This window comes from Chlorocebus sabaeus, chromosome X (genome assembly GCF_047675955.1).
Source record: "Chlorocebus sabaeus isolate Y175 chromosome X, mChlSab1.0.hap1, whole genome shotgun sequence".
NCBI classification, from domain to species: Eukaryota; Metazoa; Chordata; class Mammalia; order Primates; family Cercopithecidae; genus Chlorocebus; species Chlorocebus sabaeus.
The window spans coordinates 133208065-133233698 of record NC_132933.1 but is presented as its reverse complement, the minus strand read 5'-3'; the positions used below and the strand labels follow the sequence as shown (position 1 = coordinate 133233698).

Below are 25634 nucleotides of genomic sequence, written 5' to 3'. Positions count from 1 at the left end.
CATAGGTTTTCTAGGTAGGTAAAGTGCTTAGCTATTATTACTGTTATTGAATTTTACTGAATTAAAAACTCTATCATCATAATGCTTCTTTATGAATTCTAGTTACAGAGAATGACGGTTTCAATTACAACTTTTTGAAACAGCAGGTTAACTGCTCCATTCCTCTGCTTGGGGACTTACGAGCAAGAAGCAACTTTTACAAGAGAATTACACATCATAGACATGCTGGGAGGAAAGTGGTAACTGAAACATGGAAAGAGAAGGAAAGCAACAGCCATCACCATAGAAGTCATTGCTCAGGAGGAAAAAGCTAATGGAACAAAGAGCTTTCAGGTCAAGAAGGCATCAGGTAAGACGGTGCCTACAGTGAGTGGCTGGAAGACCATCCCACGAGTCCCTCAAGTGCGGGTCCATGCCAACCGCTTCTGGCTGCATCCAAACTTATCTACTGTCAATGATGGAAAAACAACAAGGCACGTATCTGGGGAAAATGGGCTGTTGTCAGAGAACAGAAAGCCTTTTATTGAAACTTTTGATACTCAGGAGCAAACACACCACCATAGAAAATTACCCCAAGCCATCTTTTACAAAGCTTGGCATCCATTCAATAAGGGATGAAGAAATCCTAAATTGCCAGGCCAGATACTCCTCCCGATGCAGTTAAGAAACGGGCCAGATGAGACCATCAACTCATGTAGTACAGATTTCTAAAGCCACTAGTGGAAATAGCTGCCAGATACTTAGACATGAAAAGCTGAATTCATAGTCCTTTACCTGGAATTGGCCAGGCCTCCTGCCAAAGGCTTCTCTTAAAGGCTTCTTTCAAGATTAGTAAGGAAGGGAGAACTGGAATCCTGTTCAGATCCTATAGGGAGTACATTAATTCAACAAGTCTTTGCAGAATGCCTACTTCTATGCAGTCCACAAGCCCAAACTGCTTTCCCACGGTATTTTTATGTTTATGTTGTAAAGAAAATGTTGCGTTCTCAGCTATAACATGGTAGATTTAAACATAATGTTGATGAGAATTCACGCAACCACCAAATTCCAGTTCTCCCAGATCTGGTCCTCTATGTATCTAGAGCCTTAAAACCGAGCATTACACACAGCCTTTCAAAGGGATGTTTACAAAGTTTGTAATGACATGGGAAATTTTATATAATGCTAAGTGGAAAAGATACAAAGTTATGTGTGTGGAAAAAATTATGTGTGTGATATGATCTCAACCAGTTAAAAATGTATGGTTAAAGGACTGAAAGTAAGTATTTTAGAAAGTTAACAGTGATTGCCCCAGCGTGATTAAATTATCAGTGCTTTTTAGCTTTTTACTTTTTTTTTTTTTTTTTACTTTTAGTGTTTCTACAAAATAGTTACTACTTTTATAATCAGAAAAAATAAAGTTTTTTTTTTCTGTTTGTTTGTTTTTGAGATGGAGTTTCACTCTGTTGCCCAGGCTGGAGTGCAGTGGTGCGATCTCAGCTCACTGCAACCTCCGCCTCCCGGGTTCAAACGATTCTCATGCCTCAGCCTCCTGAGTAGCTGGGATTACAGGCGTGTGCCACCATGCCCAGCTAATTTTTGTATTTTTAGTCGAGACAGGGTTTCACCACGTTGACCAGTCTGGTCTTGAACTCCTGACCTCAGGTGATCGACCTGCCTTGGCCTCCCAAAGTGCTGGGATTACAGACGTGAGCAACTGCGCCTGGCCAGAAAAAATAAAGTTCTAAGAAAATAGCATACACTGAGGTAGTGAAAAATGATGTTCTACCCCTCCACATTATTGATGTCTTTCCATAAGGTCTGATTTGGTTTGCAACATCTCCCAACTAGAAATCACATGCAGCTTTCATTCCTGTGTCATTATATTTTCTTTTCCAAGTTATTAGTAAGGACGTTAAGAACATCAGATGTAAAATGAGTCATGACAGTAATTCGAAAGACACCACCCATATAGAATATTCCCTGCCATTTATCATCACCCTTTACTTATAGTTTTTTACAGTTAATATCTTTGTGACTAAGTAGACGATGTAAAGTAATTTCCAATTCATGCTGATCCAAATAAAGTATTGAGACATTGTATCAAATGTTTTCAAACTCAAAAACATATTTCCTGGTCTTCTAATTAAACCCATGAATTCCTTATTCATACATCTGTAAGGGACTGAAAAAAAGAGTTAACTTCACTTTGTAACGTTTTTCATATATGCTCGAGGATAATGCTTATAGATTCCTCATTTCCCAGTATTTGAAGAAGTATTGATTTAAAGGTTGTCATCTATTTGCATAGGATCCATAGCTTAATTGTTCAGTTTTCTAGCAGTTCTCTAGTTCTTCATAAGTAAAACTTCTTTTGAAACACAAATCAAAGTAATTACAGTTTCTCAAGTGGGAGAAAAAAACAAGTGTGATGAAAACCAGGCTCCCCAAATTTTGAGGTTCCATTTTTTTTTGTTACTCTTAGAACTATTTACGTTAAGTATATCATAATTTTAAAATTATACAGATTTCACAGATACTTTCATTTCTCAGCTATTTGACAAGCATCTCCACTTAACATGAACATACTTTGATTTTGCTGACTTCAAAAACCATGACTGACTTTTTTTAAAAAATGGGATTCAAGTTTGGGGTGGGGACAGATTCAGTAAATGCAGTTAAGATGAAACTTTTTGTAGAGTAAATTCCGGTCTGGTGAAGCAAAAGGTCAATATAGTCTGTACTTGGCAGTCATTCATATTCATTCATTCTTTCATTCATTTTAACTTCAGTTTAATAGGAAGTCTTGGGAGGAACAGGAGTCTTAGGGTTGTAAGTTCTCTTTTAAGATGCCCGAGTTTTAGGCAAATTAAATCCTCATTATCTGAATAAATGGTAAGTCTTTCATCATTCATTTTGCATGTTCTCACCTTCCTGTACTAAAATATTTCCCCATTATTTTCTGCTTTCTCTGTAATACACACAAAGGCACCAAGCCACAAAAAATGCAAAAGAAAATCCTCATTTAAAAAACAAAACAAAACATGAAATCACCTATTTTAATCATGTGCTTCTTAAATGGTGCTTTTTGTGGTTATGTTATTTTTTAAGAGGGATATTTTGGTTTTTTTTAGGAAGAGTAGGGAAGACAATGTGCACAGTAAAATATCCCAATTGATACATTTTTCTGGTCTTGAGAAATTCCTTGTCCTTTTCTATTACAATGGAGAATGTTCATTTCAATGTTCTCCACTTATAAGTTCCGGAGAGCAGCAATTCTTCTTTGTGCCTTCCACAAAGACCTGCTATAGGCTTTGCACAGAGAAAACACAATACAGATTCATGGAACACGGTGACAAAGGAAGACAAAGATCAGGAACGTTACTGTTGGAATTGACAACACATTCCCTACTCCTGAGATATTACATTTTATCTAGTTCAGACATAAAGGTTTCGGTTGGTTATCTACCCAAATTTATAGGGACTTTCAGTAAAAGATTTCCAAATACTTACCCCCATAGGACAATGAATAGTTTATCGACCCTCATTACTGGCTACTTCTCCATTATTTCCAACCTGATCACCATGCTTCAAGTTAAATGGGGCTCCCTGCTGGGCACAGTGGCTCACGCCTGCAGTCCTAGCATTTTGGGAAGCCAAGGCAAGAGGATCACTTGACGCCAGGAGTTCAAGACCAGCCTGAAAAATGTGGTAAAAACTCACCTCTGCAAAAAATTTAAAAATTAGCTGGGCATGGTGGTGCACACCTGTAGTCCCAGCTACACAGGAGGCTGAGGCAGGAGAATTGCTTAAGCCTGGGAGGTCGAGGAGGCTGCAATGAGCCATGATCATGTCACTGCACTCTAACCTGGGCAACAGAGCAAGATCCTCTCTCAATCAATCAATCAATGGGGCTCCTCTCAGTCACCAGAGAGACCAGAGAACAGTCAACTGTCAAATCCTACATAATATATTTCCTCATGGACTCCGTTTACTCGTCTCTCTCTACTGCAATGACCACCGTTTCTCTACCACTCCTGATTTCTAATTTCTTAACCATCGTCACTGCCTTATGTCATCACCCCCTAGGATACTACCCCTACTTCTTTCTAGCCACTCAATTTCATGCCAAGATGATCAACTCCCAATCTTCAACTGATACAGAAAAGTCAGGGTTGGGCTACGCACAAACACGCTGCAGCTTTACGGCCCCACAGAACAAATTTTATTACTTGGAAACTTAGTGATCACTCCCTGACCCAGCTGTATCTTTCAGCGTCTCATTAATTTTCTCAAGATCCCTTTTCATCTCTTATCCAGACCACTTTTCTCCTCTCCTGCCAAATGACCTATGACTAAAGATCACAGAAACCTAGAGTTGCTTGAAATCTTGGGCACTGCATACAAAAATCATACCAAAATGTCAGAGATCCTATAACCTTTCACTGGAAAGTACAGCAAGGTTGTCCATGAATTACATTCTGCTCACCTCTATTGCAAATTGATATTGTGACAGGAATTGCTCAGGCAGATTATTTCCATGTGTGGGCATAGAGTTACTAGCTTCATAATGTTTTAGCCTCTTCTGAATTGAAAAAAACAACAGTATTGTACGTCTACTTTCTCTGCTTCTAACAATGCCTGAATGTAAAGGGAGCAACAGGGTTTGAGGCAAAATAAATACATGATTAGACACGTAAAATATACAAGGCATCTTGTTCTTCCAATGTAGTAACTAGACAATGCTAAGCACTACATCAAGAGGACAGTTTTGGACCACTCTAGGATCTAAAAATATTGACACTTTTTACATAATTACTCCTCTTGTTATCGACTTTGTGAATAGTCTAGAAAAGGTACCCAAGAAGTTCCAGAAAAGCTGCTTCTAATAGAGAGAGAAAATGAGAACCCAACTAAGAATTCAAAATAAAAAGAACAGATTGAGCAGACGTTACCAAAACAAATGGAGCAAAATATATTAAAGTCACTGGTGGGTGAAAAATCTTAGCAAGTAAAAGAAGAAAAAGAAAATAAGGCAGTAAATCCATCTTTATCATTTCTACTTTCCTCATTTTAAATGACAAAACAGAAATACAACTTCTGAGTGATACAGACCTCAACTTTCTACCTTCACTTTACCAAACCATGCCTATTTGATTCCTAAGAGTTCAAGGATAACTTTAATTGAGGTGACACTTCTGAGTCACAGGGCATTCGTAAAATGGCTTGAGGATGGCCTTTTGATAAAGAAGTGTCTTTTAGAGGCAATTCCAGCACACTTTTATTCTGTGAATTGCTCATTTTATAGCTCGGGTTTAGAGAGAGAAAAAAATATCTATTAGAGGTGTAATATCTATTAGAGGTTTATTACGATGTTTCAATTTGTTTCTAGAGCATTTATGGCTATACATTTATTTGGGATCTAGCCTCCAACATTAAGAGCCTGAGCTGGGAATAAGGCTGTCATCCTGTAGCTTTTAAATGGCCTCCAATGCCACAGAGAAGTACAAAACAGGCTGCTGACTGACTGATCTCTGTGGTCTAAATTCTTTAAATGTAAGAAAAGACACACCACCATGCAGTCAAAGTAAGCTGGATAGCTTCTTTTAAAGTTGCCAGTTTTTATATAGCATTAAACTCATTCCATCCCACTGAAACCCAGTTGGCTAGAATATCATTTTACAACTAGTGAGAATATCAGAGAGAAAAAGACAGCTATGTACAAAGACACGATAGTTTTAATGGCCACTCAAATTTTTAAAACCTTGGATTTCAGGAACCAAATGCATCTGCATACTTCAGGATATAAATATTATGAAAACAATTATTAATACAAGTAAAGAACAAAAAAGGGTCACAATTAAATACTTAGACTTTAGTACACTCCACTAAAGGCTACCAATTGAATTATTACATAAACGATTCAGCAAATAATTTGTAAAAAATGGACTTTCATTTTCTACCCCTTAAGGAATTCCAGAGTACAAGGTGAAGAGGAAAAAAAAAAATCAATCATAAAGCTAGCTTTATCCACTACGTAAGATGAATCAGATACCACCGCTTAGAATTATTAATAACAGTTGCACAAAAGATAAATTCATCTTTTTTTCAAGATAACTGTTTTAAATCTACTCTCCAGTAAACCTTTGACTATAGATTCAGGTAAGTGGATGGGGCAACATGAAAAGCAGCAGTCCTGGTCACCATTAAACCTCTGAAACCAAGTAACTACCTGGGCACTCCACTCATTTTTTTCTTTGGGGCTGTGTGAACAGTGGGGCTGTGTTCTTCCTTTAAGCAATTCGTAGTCTCTTCAGATTACATGACTGATCAGCTAGTTAATGGTGATTCTAAGACTGTTTCCCAACTCATCATTTCAAGATGAGAATAATAATAATTTCCTTCCCCCTCAGTGACAGGCAACACGAACACCAACTCTAATTGCAATGAGATACCACTTCACATCCATTAGGATGGCTACAAGAAGAAAAAAAAAAACAGAAAATAACAAGTGTTGGTGAGGACATGGAGAAATTGGAACTCTCATGTATTGCTGGTGGGAATGTAAAACAATGCAGCCACTGTAGAAAACAGTACAGCAGTTCCCCCAAAAAATATAAATCGGAGTTCCCATATGATTCAGCAATTCTACTTCTGGAGATATACCTAAAATAACTGAAAGCAAGAACTCAAACGAATATTGGTATGCCAATGAAGATTGTAGCATTATTCACAATAGCCAAAAGATAGAAAAAACCCAAATGTCCATCAACAGATGAATGGATAAACAAAATGAATTATATCCATAGAATGAAATAACACTCAGCCTTAAAAAGGAAAGAAATTCTGCTATGTGCCACAACATGGATGAACTTTGAAGACATCATGCTAAGTGAAATAAGTCAGTCATAAAAGGACAAATATCCCATGATTCCACATATGTGAAGTACCTAGTCAAATTCATAGAGACAGAAAGAAGAAAGGTGGCTGCCAGAAGTCAGGGATAGGAGGCATGGGAGGTTATTGTTTAAAGGGTACAGAGTTTCATTTTGGCAAGATGAAAAAGGTCTGGAGATGGATAGTGATGATGGTTACACGAATATATGAATGTACTTAATATCACTGAACTACACACTTAAAAATGGTTAAGGTGGCTAGGCACAGTGGCTCATGCCTGTAATCCCAGCACTTTGGAAGGCTGAGGTGAGAGAAACCTTCGAGGCTAGGAGTTCAAAATCAGTCTGGAGGCAACATAGTAAGACTCTGTCTCTACAAAAGGAATAAAAAGGCCAGGCACAGTGGCTCACGCCTATAATCCCAGCACTTTGGGAGGCCGAGGCAGGCGGATTACGAGGTCAGGAGATCAAAACCATCCTGGCTAACACGGTGAAATCCCGTCTCTACTAAAAATACAAAAAATTAGCCGGGCATGGTGGTGGGCGCCTGTAGTCTCAGCTACTCGGGAGGCTGAGGCAGGAGAATGGTGTGAACCCGGGAGGGGGAGCTTGCAGCGAGCCAAGAATACGCCACTGTACTCCAGCCTGGGCGACAGAGAGAGACTCCATCTCAAAGAAAAAAGGAATAAAAAAGTCAGTTAGGCATGGTGGCTCATGTCTGTACTCCCAGCTACTCGGGAGGCTGAGGCAGGAGGATCACTGGAGCCCAGGAGGTCAAGACTGCAGTGAGCTGTGATCACACCACTGCACTCCAGACTGGGTGACAGAGTGAGACTCCGTCTCAAAAAACAAAACAAAGCATAAAATGGTAAAGGTAGTAAAATTTATGATGTTATATATATTTTACAACAATAAAAAACCAATTCCACATATCTACAAGAGTGCATATAACTTTTACCATGATTTCCACCAGGAAGTAAAGTTAAGTGTATAGGATTCAGAAAGTCTTACTTTTGTTCTGTTGGGATTTCTTTCTTTCTTTCTTTCTTTAATTTTTACCATATACTTGAATTATTTTCATTAAAAACAAAACTAGCCAGAATTAAGTTGACCTTTAACCTAGAAATTCCTCTCTTAAAAATTCAGCTTAAGGAAATAATAAGGGAAGAAACAACGATGGATATACAAGAACGTTGTCTTTAATGTTAAAAATGGGGGAGCAACTTAAATAGTTATCCTTGGGAGATTGCTTCAACAAATGGTGCTGCATCTCTACAAGGGACAGAGACCCTAGGGAAATCATGAGGCTATCTGACAGCAAAAGGGGTCCCACAGTATATTAAGTTTTTAAAAACAGGCAACATTTGATATGACTTCATTATTGAATGAAGAGTGATGTGTGTACTGTATGCATATTCAGGCTCAAAAAAAGGTCTGGAAGAGGCCGGGTGTGGTGGCTCATACCTGTAATCCCAGCACTTTGGGAGGCCAGGGCGGATGGATCATCTGAGGTCAGGAGTTCGAGACCAGCCTGGCCAACATGGTGAAACTCTGTCTCTACTAAAAATACAAAAATTAGCCGGGCATGGTGGCGGGCACCTGCAGTCCCAGCTACTCAGGAGGCTGAGGCAGCAGAATCGCTTGAACCTGGGAGGTGGAAGTTGCAGTGAGCCGAGATTATACCACTGCACTCCAGTCTGGGCGACAGGGTGAGACTCTTTCAAAAAAAAAAGTCTGGAAGGATACATATAAAATGTTAACTGTGGTTGCTCCTGAATGATAGGATTGTGGGTAATTTTTTTTTTTTTTTTTTTTTTTTGGACACAGGGTCTCACTCTGTCACCCAGGCTGGAGTGCAGTGACACAATCTCAGCTCACTGCAGCTTCAACCTCCCAGGCTCAGGTGATTCCCCCACCTTAGCCTCCCGAGTAGCTGGGACTACAGGTATGCATGCCACCACACCCAGCTAATTCTTGTATTTTTCGTAGAGACAGGGTTTCGCCATGTTGCCAAGGCTAGTCTCAAACTCCTGACCTCAAGTGATCCAACTGCCTCAGCCTCCCAAAGTGCTGGGATTACAAGCATGAGCCACTGCACCTGGCTGAGGGTGATTTCTATTTTATTTCTTCGTAGTCTTCAACTTTGAAGAATTATTATTATTATTATTATTATTATTATTATCATTATCATTACAAAGAGCTCTTGTAATGAGAAAAGTAACAGAGCTATTTCCATTTTGAGAAACAAACAAGCAAAGGGTTTAGGGAGCACTCACCAGTGCAACAAGTAGCTCAGACATCATGTGGCCAAGGCAAAACCTGTCAGGCCCCCCAGGTGCTACCATTCCTCTTTCATCTCCAGGCCCTAGCTGCTGAGAGTTTTCCATGTTTTTCACACCTTATAATCAATCATGCTTTCACTCATTTCCCCAAGGAAGATTCACCATCTTAATTTTGCATATAAATACCTCATTCAGATTTCTACTCATCAGAACTCAGAACAAAGACATCCAGCATAAGATCAGCAAACATAAGCTATCTTTCCCTAGGAAAATCCTCTCGAGTCATTTCCTATGAATATATTTTTATTCTAGCCAACCCCTAACAGCACTCTCCTCATATATCTGCCTCTGTCCTCCTTTCTAGGCAAGCAACAGATGCCATTTAAAAACCTTTCAAGAAGTTCCCCTACTCTCAAAATGATAAGTTAAAACAATGTGTTTCCTTTTCGCCACGCTTTTTTTTTTTTTTTTTTTTTTTTTGTAATTTTGAAAATAGTATAAGTTAAAGCCAACAGAAAAAGACATAAAGGGACATATTTTATAGACCTCATCAATTCCCCCTTTAAAAATTTTTTTCAATGAGAGGCAGGGATATGCAAGACATATGACACACAGTAAGCCTTACTTATCCTGTGGTTTATTTAGGGAATTTTGTGTTTGGAAAATGACAGACTTCTGCTTTTAGGTAGACAAATATGAACAACTCACAGAGAAAAAAAAGACCACTTATTTCTAGCAAACTTTTAGAAAATCAAAATAATTTAGTGTCTTAACTTTTCTCTATACATGAGTACATACCCATAAATGCCCAGCACTACAAACTAGTCAAATATCTTTACCTCTATCATAAAAAAGCAGTTCAACAGCACCCAGAAGTCACTACTCACAGCTGCTCCACTCACAAAGAAAACTCCAAATGTCGGTGCCCCTCAAGAGTGAAACGCCCCACAGCTGGCTTGCTCTGCATGGACATACCCTTCTCTCCTAAGCTAACCTGAAAAGCAAGCTGGATTTGTTTACTGCACAAACATCTGTAATTGCTAAACATCTCTGTGATATGGTGTAACAGTTACTGCTTGTGCAAACTGCCCATCTAAATTTCTCTCTGCAAAATGAGCACATGAAAACCCAAGACACAGAGAGATTGGAAACATCTGTAAAAATTAATGGCCAAATTGACCAAAGCAAGAGGGATTAAAACAGCTAAATAGCTCCAGAGTAACATTCAGCTTTAGCAAATAATCCGTATACTCGATAGGTTCCTCCTCAGCTTATCCATAGCTCCCCTCTGTGGGCTCCTAGCTGGCACACACATTGTTTCAACCCACTAATGCAAACCCATTACCCAGTCTTGCTACAAAATGTTATATACAGATAAGATACAGGTTAAGTGGATTTATTACAACTCTAAAAGCAAAAAAGAAAATACAAGAAAAGAAAAAAGGAATACCTCTTCTCCCATGATGCAGCCAGCCTCCTCTCTTCAGTTTGAAAAGGTCCCAGAACTCCCCTGGAATCCTCCCACTTCCTTCCAACAGCACTGAGCCTCAGGACCCAGCCTAACCCTGAGTCATACTTGGGACCAAACGAGGAATGGGGAGAACAAAGCTCGCATTTGTTTATGGTTCAGGAAGCCAGGGCCGATTCATGGCTTGGGTGGCTTCGAGAGAAGTCCTCCTCCCTCGCCTATGTTGCTGCTACAATCTGGGCTCCCTTCTGGGGCCCCCAGGTGTGACCATTTGGACAAGGAACACACTGAGGGAGTGTTTATTTGGCAAGAGCTAGTGATCACTTCTGTTTAAAAATGCCAGAGAAGAAATAAAAAGCCCACTATCTTTCAACAGATCATATGGCTAGAGAGTAAGAGATATCTAGAATATAGTCTGTATATGACATATCAATCATGAACATGCCTGTATTTTAAGCAGATATAATTAGTTGCATTACACAAAGATTAAACACACACACACACACACACACACACACACACACACACAAACTGAAGAAGGAAAAACAGCCGTGGCTTTATGGAAATACTTCCCCTAGGAAAAATACAGCAAGATTGCTGCCATGTCATCAGGAGTATCCTAACAGGCTGGAATGAAATATTTAAATCACAATCTTGTTCTTTCTCCCAAAAGAGATACCATTTTAATTGCCACTTCAATGAATCTAGAGCGCAGTGGTTAAGTGTTCAAAACTCTGGAGCCAGAGTGTTTGAGATCAAAATTCCAGTTGAGCTACTTCCTGGCTTTGTGATCCTGAACAACTTATTCAACCTTTGTTCATCTCAGTTTCCTTATCTATAAAATGGGGATAATAGCACCAACCTATAGGGCTGTCTGGAAGATTAAATAATATATGTAAAGTACTTACAAAAGTGCCTGGCACACAGTAAATATCATATTAGCCACAATTACAAGTTCAGGATAATTTCACAAATCAGGATGCCAAGTAAATAGTATCCTTATCTTACCACATTTCTCATATACTTAGACTTTGATGACCTGTTTCAGTTAATTATGGTCAATATTTAAATTTTTAATTAAACTAATTTAAAAACTATTTGCTTAATATTTATTAACTGCCTACACTGTATCCAACTCTGTAAGGGGCTTTACATAAGATGCTGTCCCAGTCCTCAAGAAATTTACAATCTCCTTGGGTAAATAAGACATAAATCTGTTTACTTATCACACACACACACAAATGTAGGTGATGTCACTAGGTGGTAAATGACAAATATAATACAATTGCTACAGAATTAGCATTTGGAATTCAGAGAACAGATAAAAAATTACCTTATCAAAACCCAACTAGGATGGAGGAGAATAAACAAATCTCCTGTGAAGGATTCCAAATCATTTCTTTAGATACTCCTCCCTCAAGGAGGTAGAGTGAAACTCCCCACTCTTTAAGTGGGAGGGGCACAGAGTACCCTTTTTCCAAAGAGTCAAGTATGGAAAGAGGGAAAAAAACAGAACTTTCTAGTGGAGAAACCTGACTAACACCTATGTCAGCCAAGGTGACTAAGGTTAACATCTATAGTGATAAGTATGGAATTAATATGATGTAATGACAGCACTTCACCTCTGTGGCCTTCCTCCCAAAAACCCACAACTCCAATCTACTCATGAGAAAAACTTCGGACAAATGCTTATTTAAGGACATTCTACAAAACTGAAAATTGCCAAGGTCATCAAAAATAAAGAAAGTCTGGGAAATTGTTGAAGCCTAACAAGATGAGAAATCTGAACGTGGTATTTTAGATGGGATCCTGGAACAGAAAAAGGACACTGGATAAAAACTAAGGACATCTGAATAAAGCACGGACGTTAGTCAATAATGATAATATGGGCCAGGTATGGTGGCTCACGCCTGTAATCCTAGCACTTTGGGAGGCCAAGGTGGGTGGATTACTTGAGGTGAGGAGTTCAAGACCAGTCTGGTCAACATGGTGAAAACCTGTCTCTACTAAAAATACAAAAATTATCCAGGCGTGGTGGCGGGTGCCTGTAATCCCAGCTACTCAGGAGGCTGAGGCAGAAGAATTGCTTGAATCGGGGGCGGGGAGCGGAGGTTGCAGTGAGCTGAGATTGTGCCACTGCACTCCAGCCTGGGCGACAGAGCAAGACTCTGTCTCAAAAAAAAAAAAAAAAAAAGATAATATGAAAGGTACCATGTTAATGCAAGATGTTAACAAAAGAGGAAGCTGGGTGTAAGGTATGTGGGAACTCTATTATCTTCACAACTTTTCCATAAATCTAAAACTACTCTAAAATTAAAAGTTGATTAAAAAACTAATTAGAAAGGTAAACCTGCTGAATGTAAAGGTATATATAAATAAACAATCACAATAAATATCTGTGACTTATAGTCATACATGTTTATGCCCATGTGTATATCATGTAAATCTATTTAACAAGGCCCTCTCAACTTAAAATTTAAAAATTGTCTCTATCTTCTTAGCCTATCTATTAATGAAGATAGTTGAATGCTGACTTCTGGCTTTTTCATTCCCAAAATACACAAAAGAATTTTCTTTGAAAGGAAACTTGGCTCTTCTGTCAGTGTTGCTGCCAACCCAGGCAACGGCGATCCAGCTTAAAGAGTGTGCATGAGGTGGGCCCATCTGCCCCTTTCCAAGAGCTACTAGAAGTTCCTGGTGCCTGGCCAATTAGTCATCAACCACGGAGCCCCGGGGCTGGCAAGTCTCCCAGCTACTTCCTCTCCCATCTCCAGTCCACATTCCTCGGCACCTCCCCAGTTATCTCTCTAAAGTATAAATCTGATCACGCTGCTGCCCAACTGAACTCCTTCACCAACTTGCCCGCCCACCCAGAAGAAGGGCAGCTTGTGAGTGGGCTGGCAGAGCCCTGCAGGAAGAGGTACTGCCTGCCCTTCAGCTGCCCACTTCCTCCACTACCACCACCACGGCCCCTGCACCCCAGCCTAACCCACCTCTTCCTTCAATATACTCATGCTCTCTCCTTGTTCACACACACACTGCTAGTACCACGAATTCCCAACATCTTTTAACACCTTGCTCAAATACCACTTTCCTTAAAAAGAGACCCAGGATACCCCATCCCTTCCTTCTTGACCTGGAGGAAAGTTAGTAGTTTCTTCCTTTCTATTCTCATTGATGCTTTGGACATGCCTCTGCTAGTCTTTCCCCTTACATTATAATGACTTTTATACATACCCCCTTCTCTCCAATGTAGGGACAATCCAAAGCATTAAATGAGAAGCCTGTATATGACAGCTGATCCAAGGTGTGACTTAGGGCAGGAGGTGTTAACTCCATTCAGATGAACCACACCAGACCTACTCCACCCCAAATAAATAACCTGTCAGGTAAAAAAAACTGCACTTACTATGCAAGTAAAACATCTAGACATGCCATTTAGCCAATCCCTTTCCAAATGGATTGCCACCCCTTTGTTCATTTACATAGAAATCCCAGAGCTACCACTGCTAATCCATAAAAGGCATTCAATAAAGCTTCACACTGCTGATTCATAAAAGGCATTCAATAAAGCTTCAGTGAATGAATGAATGAGTGAATTAATGAACAAATGGAAGAGTGAATCTTAGCTAGACCACAAGCAGATCCCAACCAGAATTGGATTAGCACAAAACACTATCTTCATTCATCCAGTCCACAAATATTTACTGAGGGCCAACTATCATTTAACAACTATTTTCTTTTTTTTTTTTTTTTGAGGCGGAGTTTCGCTCTGTCGCCCAGGCTGGAGTGCAGTGGCCGGATCTCAGCTCACTGCAAGCTCCGCCTCCCGGGTTCACGCCATTCTCCTGCCTCAGCCTCCCGAGTAGCTGGGACTACAGGCGCCCGCCACCTCGCCCGGCTAGATTTTTGTATTTTTTAGTAGAGACGGGGTTTCACCGGGTTAGCCAGGATGGTCTCGATCTCCTGACCTCGTGATCCGCCCGTCTCGGCCTCCCAAAGTGCTGGGATTACAGGCTTGAGCCACCGCGCCCGGCCATAAACAGTAAATGGTGACTAACACAGACAAGGTCCCAAATTATGGCACTTACTTTCTAGCAGCTGACATTTAAGACTTGGTGATGTGAAACAAACAGCTAACACAGATATAGCAAAATTCCATTGTTCTTCTTGGAGTTTGAAATTTGCCATAATAAAAAATTAAAGAGGCCAGGCACAGTGGCTCATGTCTGTAATCCCAGCACTTTGGAGGGCTGAGGCAGGTGGATCACCAGAGGTCAGGAGTTCAAGACCAGCCTGGCCAACATGGTGAAACCACGTCTCTACTAAAAATACAAAAATTAGCCGGGCATGGTGGCCCACACCCATAATCCCAGCTACTCGGGAGGCTGAGGCAAGAGAATTGCTTGAACCTGGGAGGCAGAGGTTGCCACTGCACTCCGGCCTGGATGACAGAGCAAGATCCTGCCTCAAAACTAAAATAAAATAAAATAAAAAATAAATAAACAATAAAGAAATAACCCTGGAAAATGTACTGTCATTTATAGGTACTCTTTCGACTTTAATAACAATAAGGACAACAATAATAACTAACGTTAATCAAGTGATTACTATGTGCCAGGCACTTCTCTAACCATTACATGTTACTTAATCCTCACAACAAGCCTCTGGGGTAGATTCTCTTGTTACTCTAATTTTACAGATGAGGAATCAAAAGCACTGAGTGGTTAAGTAACTTGTCCCAGGAAGAGGCAGAGTTGAGATTTGAACCTGGGCTATCTGTCCTCCATGTTTAATAACCACTATACTTTTTTTTTTCTTTTTTTTTTTTTAAGGAGTCTCACTCTGTCGCCCAGGCTGGAGTGCAGTGGCACAATCTCGGCTCATTGCAACCTCTACCTCCTGGGTTCAAGCGATTCTCCTGCCTCAGCCTCCTGAGTAGCTGGGGCTACAGGCACATGCCACCACACCTAGCTAATTTTTTTGTATTTTTAGTAGAGACGGGGTTTCACCGTGTTAGCCAGGATGGTCTCTATCTTCTGAACTCATGATCCACCCGCCTCGGCCTTCCAAAGTGCTGAGATTATAGGCGTGAGCCACTGCACCCGGCCAACCACTATACTTTTAAAAACGCAATTTGAAAACCTTCTGGGAACATGATTCTTGGTGACAATCTGGCCGCAACTAAATATTTCTTAGACAATACGCTAGGCTGAGTGTTTTAGAAAGTTCACGTCAAACATATACAAAACAGAAAGCAGCACCCAACATGACAAAGAATAATCCTGTAATACTGGTTCACTGTTTCTGTTTCCCTTTCCCGACCAACTCCCCTCCTCCTTCCTTACTTTTTCCAGATCAGGAAACAAAACAGAGATACTCTGAGGAGAAAGAAGCCAAAGTCTGAAAATGTATCTCAGGTAGTCTTCTTTATTATTTTTTTTTATTTAATTTTTGTGGGTATATAATAGGTGTATTTATGGGGTACATGAGATGTTTTGACGCAGGCACGCACTGTGAAATAAGCACATCATGGAGAATGTCTGAAAATCCCAAACACTTCATTCAACCCAGGCAACCAGTGGGCATCTTAACACCATCTGCTCATTAAAAACCACAGGTTTTCCAACAACTCAAGAGACACCGTCTTATTTTTCAACCAAAATGAGGGACAGCCAATACTCTAGGTCTCAGATAATCACAACAAGGTTTTGACCCTGGTGTTTAATCAGTCAAAGAGTATATCTCATTAGCTTCTGGAGGTCTCTAGAGCTTATTTCTAGTCTTCAAAGGATTAGAATATAGATCTCTCATTTTTAAGGAACAAAGATCATCACTTTATTGACATGTTTTAACTTTATATGATTATACAGCTTAATGCATTTTTACTAAAATGGATAAAAAGACTACCTGGGTGGGGGCTGGGTGGAAGGTGGGGATGGTTAATGGATATATAAAAAATAGAAAGAATGAATAAGACCCACTATTTGGTAGCACAACAGGATTACTATAGTCAATAATAACTTAATTGTACATTTTAAAATAACTTAGAGTATAATTTTATTGTTTATAACTCAAAGGATAAATGCTTGAGGGATAGATACCCCATTCTCCATGATGTGCTTATTTCACAGTGCATGCCTGTATCAAAACATCTCATGTACCCCATACATACACCTATTATGTACCCAGAAAAATTAAATACAAAAAAGACTACCTGGGATACATATGAAAATATTTAAATTCTCTTACTGTAATTTGGCTAATTAAAAACTTGATTAGTGACTCTCATTTATACACAATTTTAATTCTAATTATCTGTCACAAGTGAAAGCTACAATGTGGATACTATAAAGGCATTAACTTGGGTGACTATAATTCTATAAATGAGATTCAAGATGACAAGAGTTGAAAAAGAGACTGTTACAAACACAACACCTTTTAGAAAGTGTAGACAGAATTCAAGAGAGACATGTCAGAAGTCACTAATGGAAATCAGCTAAGACAGGAAGACCATGGGAAAGAAGCTTCTTGAAAGATTTATCTGTAGGGAATCCAGTAAACAACCAACCTGGTAAACCATGAAGTTTAGAAATCTCTTTTCCACCAAGGCAAAAAAGACTGCTTTTTCCAATAATTAAGTCGGCCAAGACTGGTAGTGCCTAAAGGGCTAGGACATGGAATCCGCTGGCACCAAAAAGCCAGCATTATTCTATATAAAGCCATGTCAGGTTAGGTCCTGAGACTCACTCGAGTATCTGTAACTTACCTATCCATGTGTAATACCTGACACTCCTTTCCTTAAGTGGTTGGTCAGAAGTGATCATCTAAGTGACTCATAACAAGGGATAACAAGGGAAGGAGTTTAGAAAAAGAGAGTAGGGCCAGGCTGGGGTCACAGGAAAATAGCCTGATGAGGAAATTCCCTCTCAGGTCCACAGGTGGGAGACAGAGGTACCAGCTGCACTCATGAGAAAACAATCCTGTCTGGGCTGCCTTCTTGCTCAGAGTCTTTCAACCCAATCTCTAGGCTGATGACTCTGAAACCTACATTTACAGTTCTCTCCCAGTCACCAGACTTATTTATCCATCTGCCTGCTGGATGCCTCTACTTGATACAGTGCCACAAGAAACTTCCAAATCCAACTAGTCTAACCCATGTCCTTCCTCCCCAAATATCTTCTTTCTCCAGTGTCTTCTAATCCGAAAATAGTACTCAGCTGCTTAAGCCAGTTGCCCAAGGCACCATCTTCAAGTCCTCCCTCTTCTTTATCCCCCACATACTATCAAACTTGATTCTATCTTCAAAATATTTCCCCAAACCATCCATTTCCCTCCATGACAATAGTTCAAGCTGTTAAAACATCCCTTACCTTGATGTCCCCTTCTATGTAAAGAAATTCAAATGGATGCTCTCTGGACACAATTAGACACTCCTGCCATTTTCTTCCCCTTTATGTATCCTTCCCTGGGAGAGTGAAATTACTTATCTGATAGGTGAATTTAAGAAAAATATACTGGGCATGCTCAGCTTAGCTCTTCTCTTTCCTCCTCTTGGAAGTCAGCCTTCTCTGCTGTTCCTCAAGGGGCAGGTCCTTCTATCTCACATTGGCCTGAGTTAGTCCAATGTTGCTGAGATTGTGTGGGCAAATCTGTCTAATTCTGGGAATCAGCTGGCAGGCCCATTTGTCTCTCACACTAATCTATATCTTCCAACTTTGCCTTCATCAGTAATGACATGCAGTAAAACATATGCATAGCGAGATCACAAATCGTAAGTGTTCAGCTTGAGAACATTTCACAAAATAAAATAAGGTCTATACAAATAGAGGGATATACCATGTTCATGAATTAGAAAGGTACCAATTGTCATCAAAAGTATCTACAGATTCAATGCGCTCTCAATCAAAATTCCAGGAGGGTTTTGTTTTTTTTTTTTTTTTTTTTTTTTTGATGATGATGATGGGAGATTGACAAACTGATTCTAAAATTTAAATTAAAATACAAAGGGCCAAGAATAACTTAGGTAATCTTGAAGAGGAATAAATACCTAGACAGCATAGAATGGGCACAAGGAAAAACAGATCCACAGAACAGAGTCCAGAAATAGGCCCACTTATATATAGCCACTTAGGTTATGACTAAGGTGATAGGGCTGTGCAGTGTAGAAAGGATTATCTTTTCAATAAAGAATGCTGGGTCAACTGGATATCTATAATGAAAAAAAAATCAGCAAAATACTTTGATTATCCATTCACTCACTCATCTAATTAACTGGTTTAGAACCTAGACTTGGAGTGGGGGGCTATTTATTAGGAAAGCCAGTATGTTTCTGTTACCTCTCTTTTGAATTTTACTCACCCTGTCTTCTGTAATCCACTCCCCACACTGCAGTTGGAATACTTTCTCTAAACCACCTATCTGATCATGTCACTCTCTTGCTTAAAACACTTTGATAGTTTCCCATTGCTCTCAAGATCAAGTCCAACTTCTTAACAAGTCTCACAAGACTCTTCATGATCTGGGACCTGCTTCTTTCCCCACATCTTGCTGGAGCCTCTACACATAATCTCTGCTATCTCTTTCACCCTTCAAGGCATTTATAGATGTTGCTCTCCCTACCTTAATAACTCTATGCCTACTGGACCCATGGTTTTCAGCCTCAACATCACTTCTTGTAAGAAGCTGGTACACACACACATGAACGAGCACACACCTTCGAGCCTCCCTAATAACTCACCACTTCCTGCAATGCCTGAGGGCTCCTACAGCACAACACTGTTCTCAGCCTGATTATGGCATTTCCTATACTCTATTATTATTGTTTATTTACTTTTCTGTAGCTCCCTGAGGGCAGTGACGTGGTCTCCCTCACCACTGTATCGTCAGTACTGAGCATAATTAGTGAGCACTCAATACATGCTAGCTGAAATGAGTCACATTTAGAAAGTATTTTCAGGTATGTATTTTTTAAGTCCTGTGAGGTAGGATAGGTAAAAAAAAAAAAAAAAAAAAAAAAAAAAAAAAGTATTCCCATTTTACAGATGGCCCAGCTGAGGCCAACTTTGCCGAGGTCAATCAGCTAGGACGATAGTACTATGGCCCTATAATTTTCTAAGGTTAAACTTGGTTCATCTTTAGCCACATAGCATTTTCCATTATTTTGATACAGCACATACTTACATCTGAGCTTGGTTTAAATGGTACATGTTTCTCCAAGGTTCTTTCTTTTCCCCCATTTAACCTATTTCAAGGGAAATTTCCAACATACACAAAAATAGAGTGTAATGAACCCCCATGTATACACCATCCAGTTTCAACAAATAACAACTCATGATCAACGTCTCCTCTATGCTCCCCTCTTTCATCTTCTGGGCTATAGGAAGCAAGTCCCAGACATTAAATCATCTCAGCTGTAAATATTTCAGTTAAATGGTACATTCAACAAATCATTCAGAGACATACCCACTTGGTGGTATTTAAAAGATTCATAAATGGAATCCTTCCTTATAGCTTGATAAGAGAAGCAAGAATACCTACATGAACTATTTATTCACAGTTGGTGGAGGGATGTTATGCAATATCTTTCCTGGTATATAATCTAATCATTAACTCTGGGTAGGGTAATATAGATTAAAATATAAGATAAGCACAAGATTATCTACTGACTCAGAAAAGTGGATCTTAATACTTCACAAACTTAGCCAGGTATGGTGGCTCAAACCTGTAATCCCAACACTTTGGAAGGCCAAGGTGGGTGGATCATTTGAGGTCAGGAGTTCAAGACCAGCCTGGTCAACGTGGTGAAACCCCGTCTCTACTAAAAATATATAAAAAAAAAAAAATTAAGCTGGGTGTGGTGGTGTGCGCCTGTAATCCCAGCTACTTAGGAGACTGAGGCACAAGAATCGCTTGAACCTGGGAGGCAGACGTTGCTGTGAGCCGAGCTTGTGCCACTGCACTCCAGCCTAGGTGACAGAGCAAGACTCTGTTTCAAAAATAAATAAATAAACTTCACAAATGAAAAGTATAATATGATGCTCACAGCTGTTAATAATTGTCAGATTCCCTTTTTCCCTCATCCAAGTTATCAAGCCAGACATTTCAGAAGGCCAACTGTCCCAGCCTGAGCAGGAGACCTACTTGAGCCTCACCTACTGAATGCTATCACACAAGATCCAATTTGTGCTTCTAAAAATCAAAACAACGAGCTCAATTCTCAAAGGAAGCTTTCTTCCTTAGACATAAATCTTAGACACAAAACCATCTCAAAAGTGATGAAAGCCAGGTTGTATGCTAATAAAACAGTATCACACTTATTGGCTCTTGTGCCAGGTTGTACAATAACATGATGGATCCATAAATCTATGCAACTATCCGTGGCACCAACAACACGGGGTGGAGATAGTTTCAAATGTCTTAGATGTTGTAAAAATTGTCCACACCCAGAAAGCAGGCTGGGAAGTTTATGTTTTCCCCAGAGGCTCCACATGAGAAATGGGTTTAGGGAGCTTCCAGCACATGGTTTCATTCTGCAGACAAATCAGGAATCAAGATGCATACACGAATGCACACACACACACACACACGTCAAATATTCCTATCTGAAATGCTTGGGACCAGAAGTGTTTTGGATTTCAGAATAATTTTTCTTTTTGCATTCTGGAATATCAGCAGAATACATCCAGGTTGAGCATCCCTAATCCAAAAATCCGAAATCCAAAATGCTCCAATGAACATTTACTTTGAGAATCATATTGGTCCTCAATAAGTTTCGATTTTGCAGCGTTTCAGATTTCGGATTAGGGATGTTCAACACCCATGCGCACACACATATGTGTGCCTGATGAAGTTAACACTTCATGGCACCAATATCAATGCAATAAGTCAACTCTCTGCTTCACAGAGGTGCAGTGAACTATACAATTGATATATTTTCAACTATACAAGTGCTATATTATCTCACCCAATACTCTCATTCTAGAGATGTCTGTAATCTCTAAAGTGCAGCATTAACATAGATTTTAATATTATTCATTCAACAATATTTATTGAGCACCTACAATGTGCCATGCACTGTTCTAAGCACATAGATTAGTAAACAAATAAGTGATAGATACAACAAAAATAACTGTTAGAAGATGGTATGTGCCACCGAGAACAAAATATTTAGTGCCAGGAAGGGGGACAGCGTGAGGTTTCTGCTAAGATGGCATGGAGGAAAGGGAGGCAGCCGAGTGGGCAGGTAGATGCAGAGTGGCCCAGGCCGAGGAGACCACTATAGCAAATGCCCCCCGTAGGAGTGTGCATGGCATGTCTGAGGAAGAGCAAGGACCCAGAATGAAGAAAGTGAAGGGAGAGCAGTGGGGGAGGAAGTCCCAGCAGTAATGAGGATCGGGTCCCACTTTTTTTCTCAGGAAAGCCTTGGCAGGGGTGTGAGCAGATGAGTAGCATGATGTGACTTGGGTTTTCAAAGGTTCTCCCTGGCTTCGCTCTTAAGACTAAACTGTAGGGGGATGGGGAGAGGCAGAAGTCACTATGAAGGAGCAGTGGAAGCGATGAGACTTAGGTGGATGATGGACACACTTAGGAGGCAGAGCTGAGAGAAACAGTCAGGGACAACCTAAGGGTTTCTGTCTTGAGCAATAGGAGTGGGAGATGGCACTGCCTTCAACTGAGATGGGGAAAGCTGTGGGTAGAGCAGTTGGAGGAGGATGATGAGTTCAGGTTTAGGCAAATGGATATGAATTTAAGATCTTCAAGTGGAGATACTGAAGTAAGCAGGCAGTTGGACATACAGCTCTGAGGTTCAGGAAAGAAATGTGCTGGGATAAAAACTTTCAAGTATTATATTTGACATTGACACTGCTATCAACAGTAATTCAGTTTATTATTGGTAGCTAAAACTAATATTAATAGCAATAATTAGAGTCATACACACACGTGCGTGTGCATGTGCGCGCGCGCACACACACACACACACACACACACACACACACACACACACTGTCCTCCTACATGAAGAAGATAAAGGCCAGGAATCATAAAACAAACAAAAGGAATAAACTGTTTGCTGACTGAGTCAATGGTCATTTTCACTTCAACCACTTGAATAAAATGAAGAAAAACTGCATCCATTGTTCCTTTCCAACATGGGGACTTGCTCTTTTGTAAATGTTTACGGGAATCTGAATGTGACCATATGAAACAGAAGTGAGCTCAAGAGCTGGGACACTAGTTTTCAGATCTTGAAAAATATATATTGATTGCTAAAAGGAACAATGCTGGCTGAAAGAAACTTCAACATTGAAAAAAAAAGAGTTTAAACGAAACAGTTTTTAATTTCTAGGTATCTGCCCTTTCTGCCTGACTCATCTCTAGAGGGATTTAGTGTTCGAAAAGTTTCCTTTTCAGATTCTGTTTCTAATGCATGATGACACTGGGCAAGGTTGCTGAGGGTGGGTAGAGGGGTGAATGTCCTACAGCTGCAGAAGATGATGCAACCTTTAAAATATTATCCCACCAAAAACAAACAAACAAACAAACAAAAACACTTAAAGGTCACCCATAAACCTGAATTAGAGAGGTTGCCAATACCCCATTGCCCAAATCTGCTGGCACAGACGTCAAAGCAAACATTTCAGCAGTAGATCGAATTAACAAACATTCCTTAAGCACAGCACGAGTGTAGCTTATTATAATCTGGAAAATTCCACGGTATTTATCAACTCCTAAGCAAGGCTACAATGCTTAGAAGTATACCACAGTAGACGTCATCGGCAGCCACAAGCGCGAGGGCTCTGGGTGTGTTGCTGTGGTAACCACGTACTCAGCAGCAACATGCTGCCTGCCTCTTGCTAGCCCAGAACCAGAAGCAGAAGCAAACAGCCAGCTTCCTGAAGGGAAAAACCCAGGGAGTCACAGCACAGGCCATCTCCATCATTCACACCCGCAGGAGACTTCCTTTAAACAGTCTGAGATTATCTCCAACTAACTCTTAGAGAAAAGGTGCACAATTCCTTCACTCTAGTGCAGAACCACAGTCAGCACACCCAAGCACAAAGCACTAGAGAAATGTATAAGGAGAGGAGAGAGACCGGACAGTGTCTGAAAAGTGTCAGGGTCATGCACTTAGGTGGGTCCAGGAATAAGGGGTTTTTCTGGGAAGCAGATAGAGAAGTGCTGGTCCATTTGAAAAGTCATCCTGAGAAACATTCCCTAGAGAGATCAGCAAGAAAAAAGCAGCAAACTAGAGCGTAAGCCTTTCGAGGGAAGTCATTCCCACATAGAGGGAGAGCTAAAAAAGGAGACAGGACAAACAGCTAGTACATGAGGACACGGAAATCCTAAAAGAGGAATTGGAAGCTTCTGGCACCAAACCCCACAACATACTTTTGGATATTCCACATTATGTTGAAATCAAATAGAAACTGTCGAACATACCTTTTCCACCGGAAGAAAGTCATTTTCTACTTCAATTGACCTTGGTCTTAGTTTGATTGGCTTGTCTTTGAAAATGTCTCCAAAGCCCACTCCCTTAACTTTCTTGGGCTGGATTGCTGCAGTTGCCACTGTCCCGTTGGCACCTTCAGACTTGGTGCTGCTTGAGTCACCCCCATCACTCTCAGAGCCTGTGGTTTCCCTTAAACCTGTCAAGAGGGGGAATGGGGAGAGAAAGAGCTCAGAAATCAGCCAGAGCCCTGAAGAAGAACTTCACAACCGGCCAGGAACCACCTCTAAAAGTGTGACTGGACACAGGATAACTTGCACTAGGCTTTTGTATTCAGTATGTTCAGTAGTTTGACTGGCTCTGAGTTTTGTTTGATCTCCCCATTCCTTACTTTTAATTTTAAGATGTGAATCAAAACAACTTTTCAGCAAAGCTAATTCCAAAGCAGATATCTTCGTACATGTGAAATTCACCCCTCTTTAGCCGGGAGCCTAGTTTTGATTCAAATTTGTTTTGCCATAGCCTGTGCAATAGTAACCCTTCCCACCCACTTTGTTGCCTCCCCACCCAGTCAGTACCACATACTGTACCTCCAATCTCTATGACTCATGTCAATTAGCAATTAGTAATGAAAGTAACATTTCCTAAAGGGAAACTGTAAAGCTAAAAGCCATTTAAACAAATTAGCAATTAAAGAAACCACACAAAATTATAACTGCCAAAGAATTAAATCTTTTTGGATGGCTTCACAAGGAATAAATGCATGCAGACATATTTCTCTAGGAAAGCATTAAACCAAACTTGACATTAAGACGGTTTCACTAGCAAGATGATCAGGTTTGTTAAAGAGGGAAAGGAAGCCGTCCTCCCAGAGGCCAGAATCCCCCAAACCTACAGCCCTTCTTCTCTCCTTTAAACACCATTGTTTTCCCAAAGCTGAATACCTTTCCAAAGAAGAACATGGGGGACATGATACTCTTTTTTTTGACCTTCTGTGGCATGTGTTTGGAAGTCATAAAATAGTTATCAGCAAGACAACATGGACACTTACCTCCCCAGATTCTTTTTTTCCCAGGCTCTGCCCATAATCATGTTCCTAAAAGGAAGAGCCTATTTGTGTCTAGTTAATTTCTGGGTGTACATTCTTCCTTTGATGGTCAGAATATCAATTATGCCATAAAAGGGCAGGATTCAAAGAATATTTTATGGAATACTAAACTCTATCATTAACCTGTCTCTGAAAGCCTCTAGAGGTGTAGAATAGCTCCTGAACATTTACTACGTAACTCCTGATCATAACCATGCCCTTGAAATGAAAGTACGCCATCAAATATTGTTCTCTATTAGCCAATTGTGCATTATCTTCCTACAGATAAGGTGGCCTCCTAGTCCATAAGAATGATACACCAAATACTTGCTCACATAAAATCTCATAAAATGTTGAAGTCATTCAAATAAGGAAGTCTCAGTGCAGGAAGAAACTGTTAAATGAAAACAGACAAAATATAGAAAGGTCATTATAAACTGCTAACATGTTTCAGAATCAAATCCTTAAAACA

The 25634-nt window shown here is 40.1% G+C and overlaps 1 protein-coding gene across 6 annotated transcripts in view; it reads right to left on the bottom strand.

Annotated features, from left to right (window-relative positions):
* Positions 1 to 25634, bottom strand: part of SH3KBP1 (SH3 domain containing kinase binding protein 1) — a 355677-nt gene that overhangs the window by 128673 nt on the left and 201370 nt on the right. For 4 of the 6 annotated variants that reach the window (XM_007991227.3, XM_007991229.3, XM_037986385.2 and 1 more), the window contains one exon: positions 24069 to 24274. In XM_007991227.3, the coding sequence (XP_007989418.1) occupies positions 24069 to 24274 (206 nt within the window). Of the gene's footprint in view, positions 1 to 10607; positions 10745 to 24068; positions 24275 to 25634 lie in introns of those variants that run through there. The other 2 variants (XM_007991230.3, XM_037986386.2) reach the window with 1 other exon arrangement.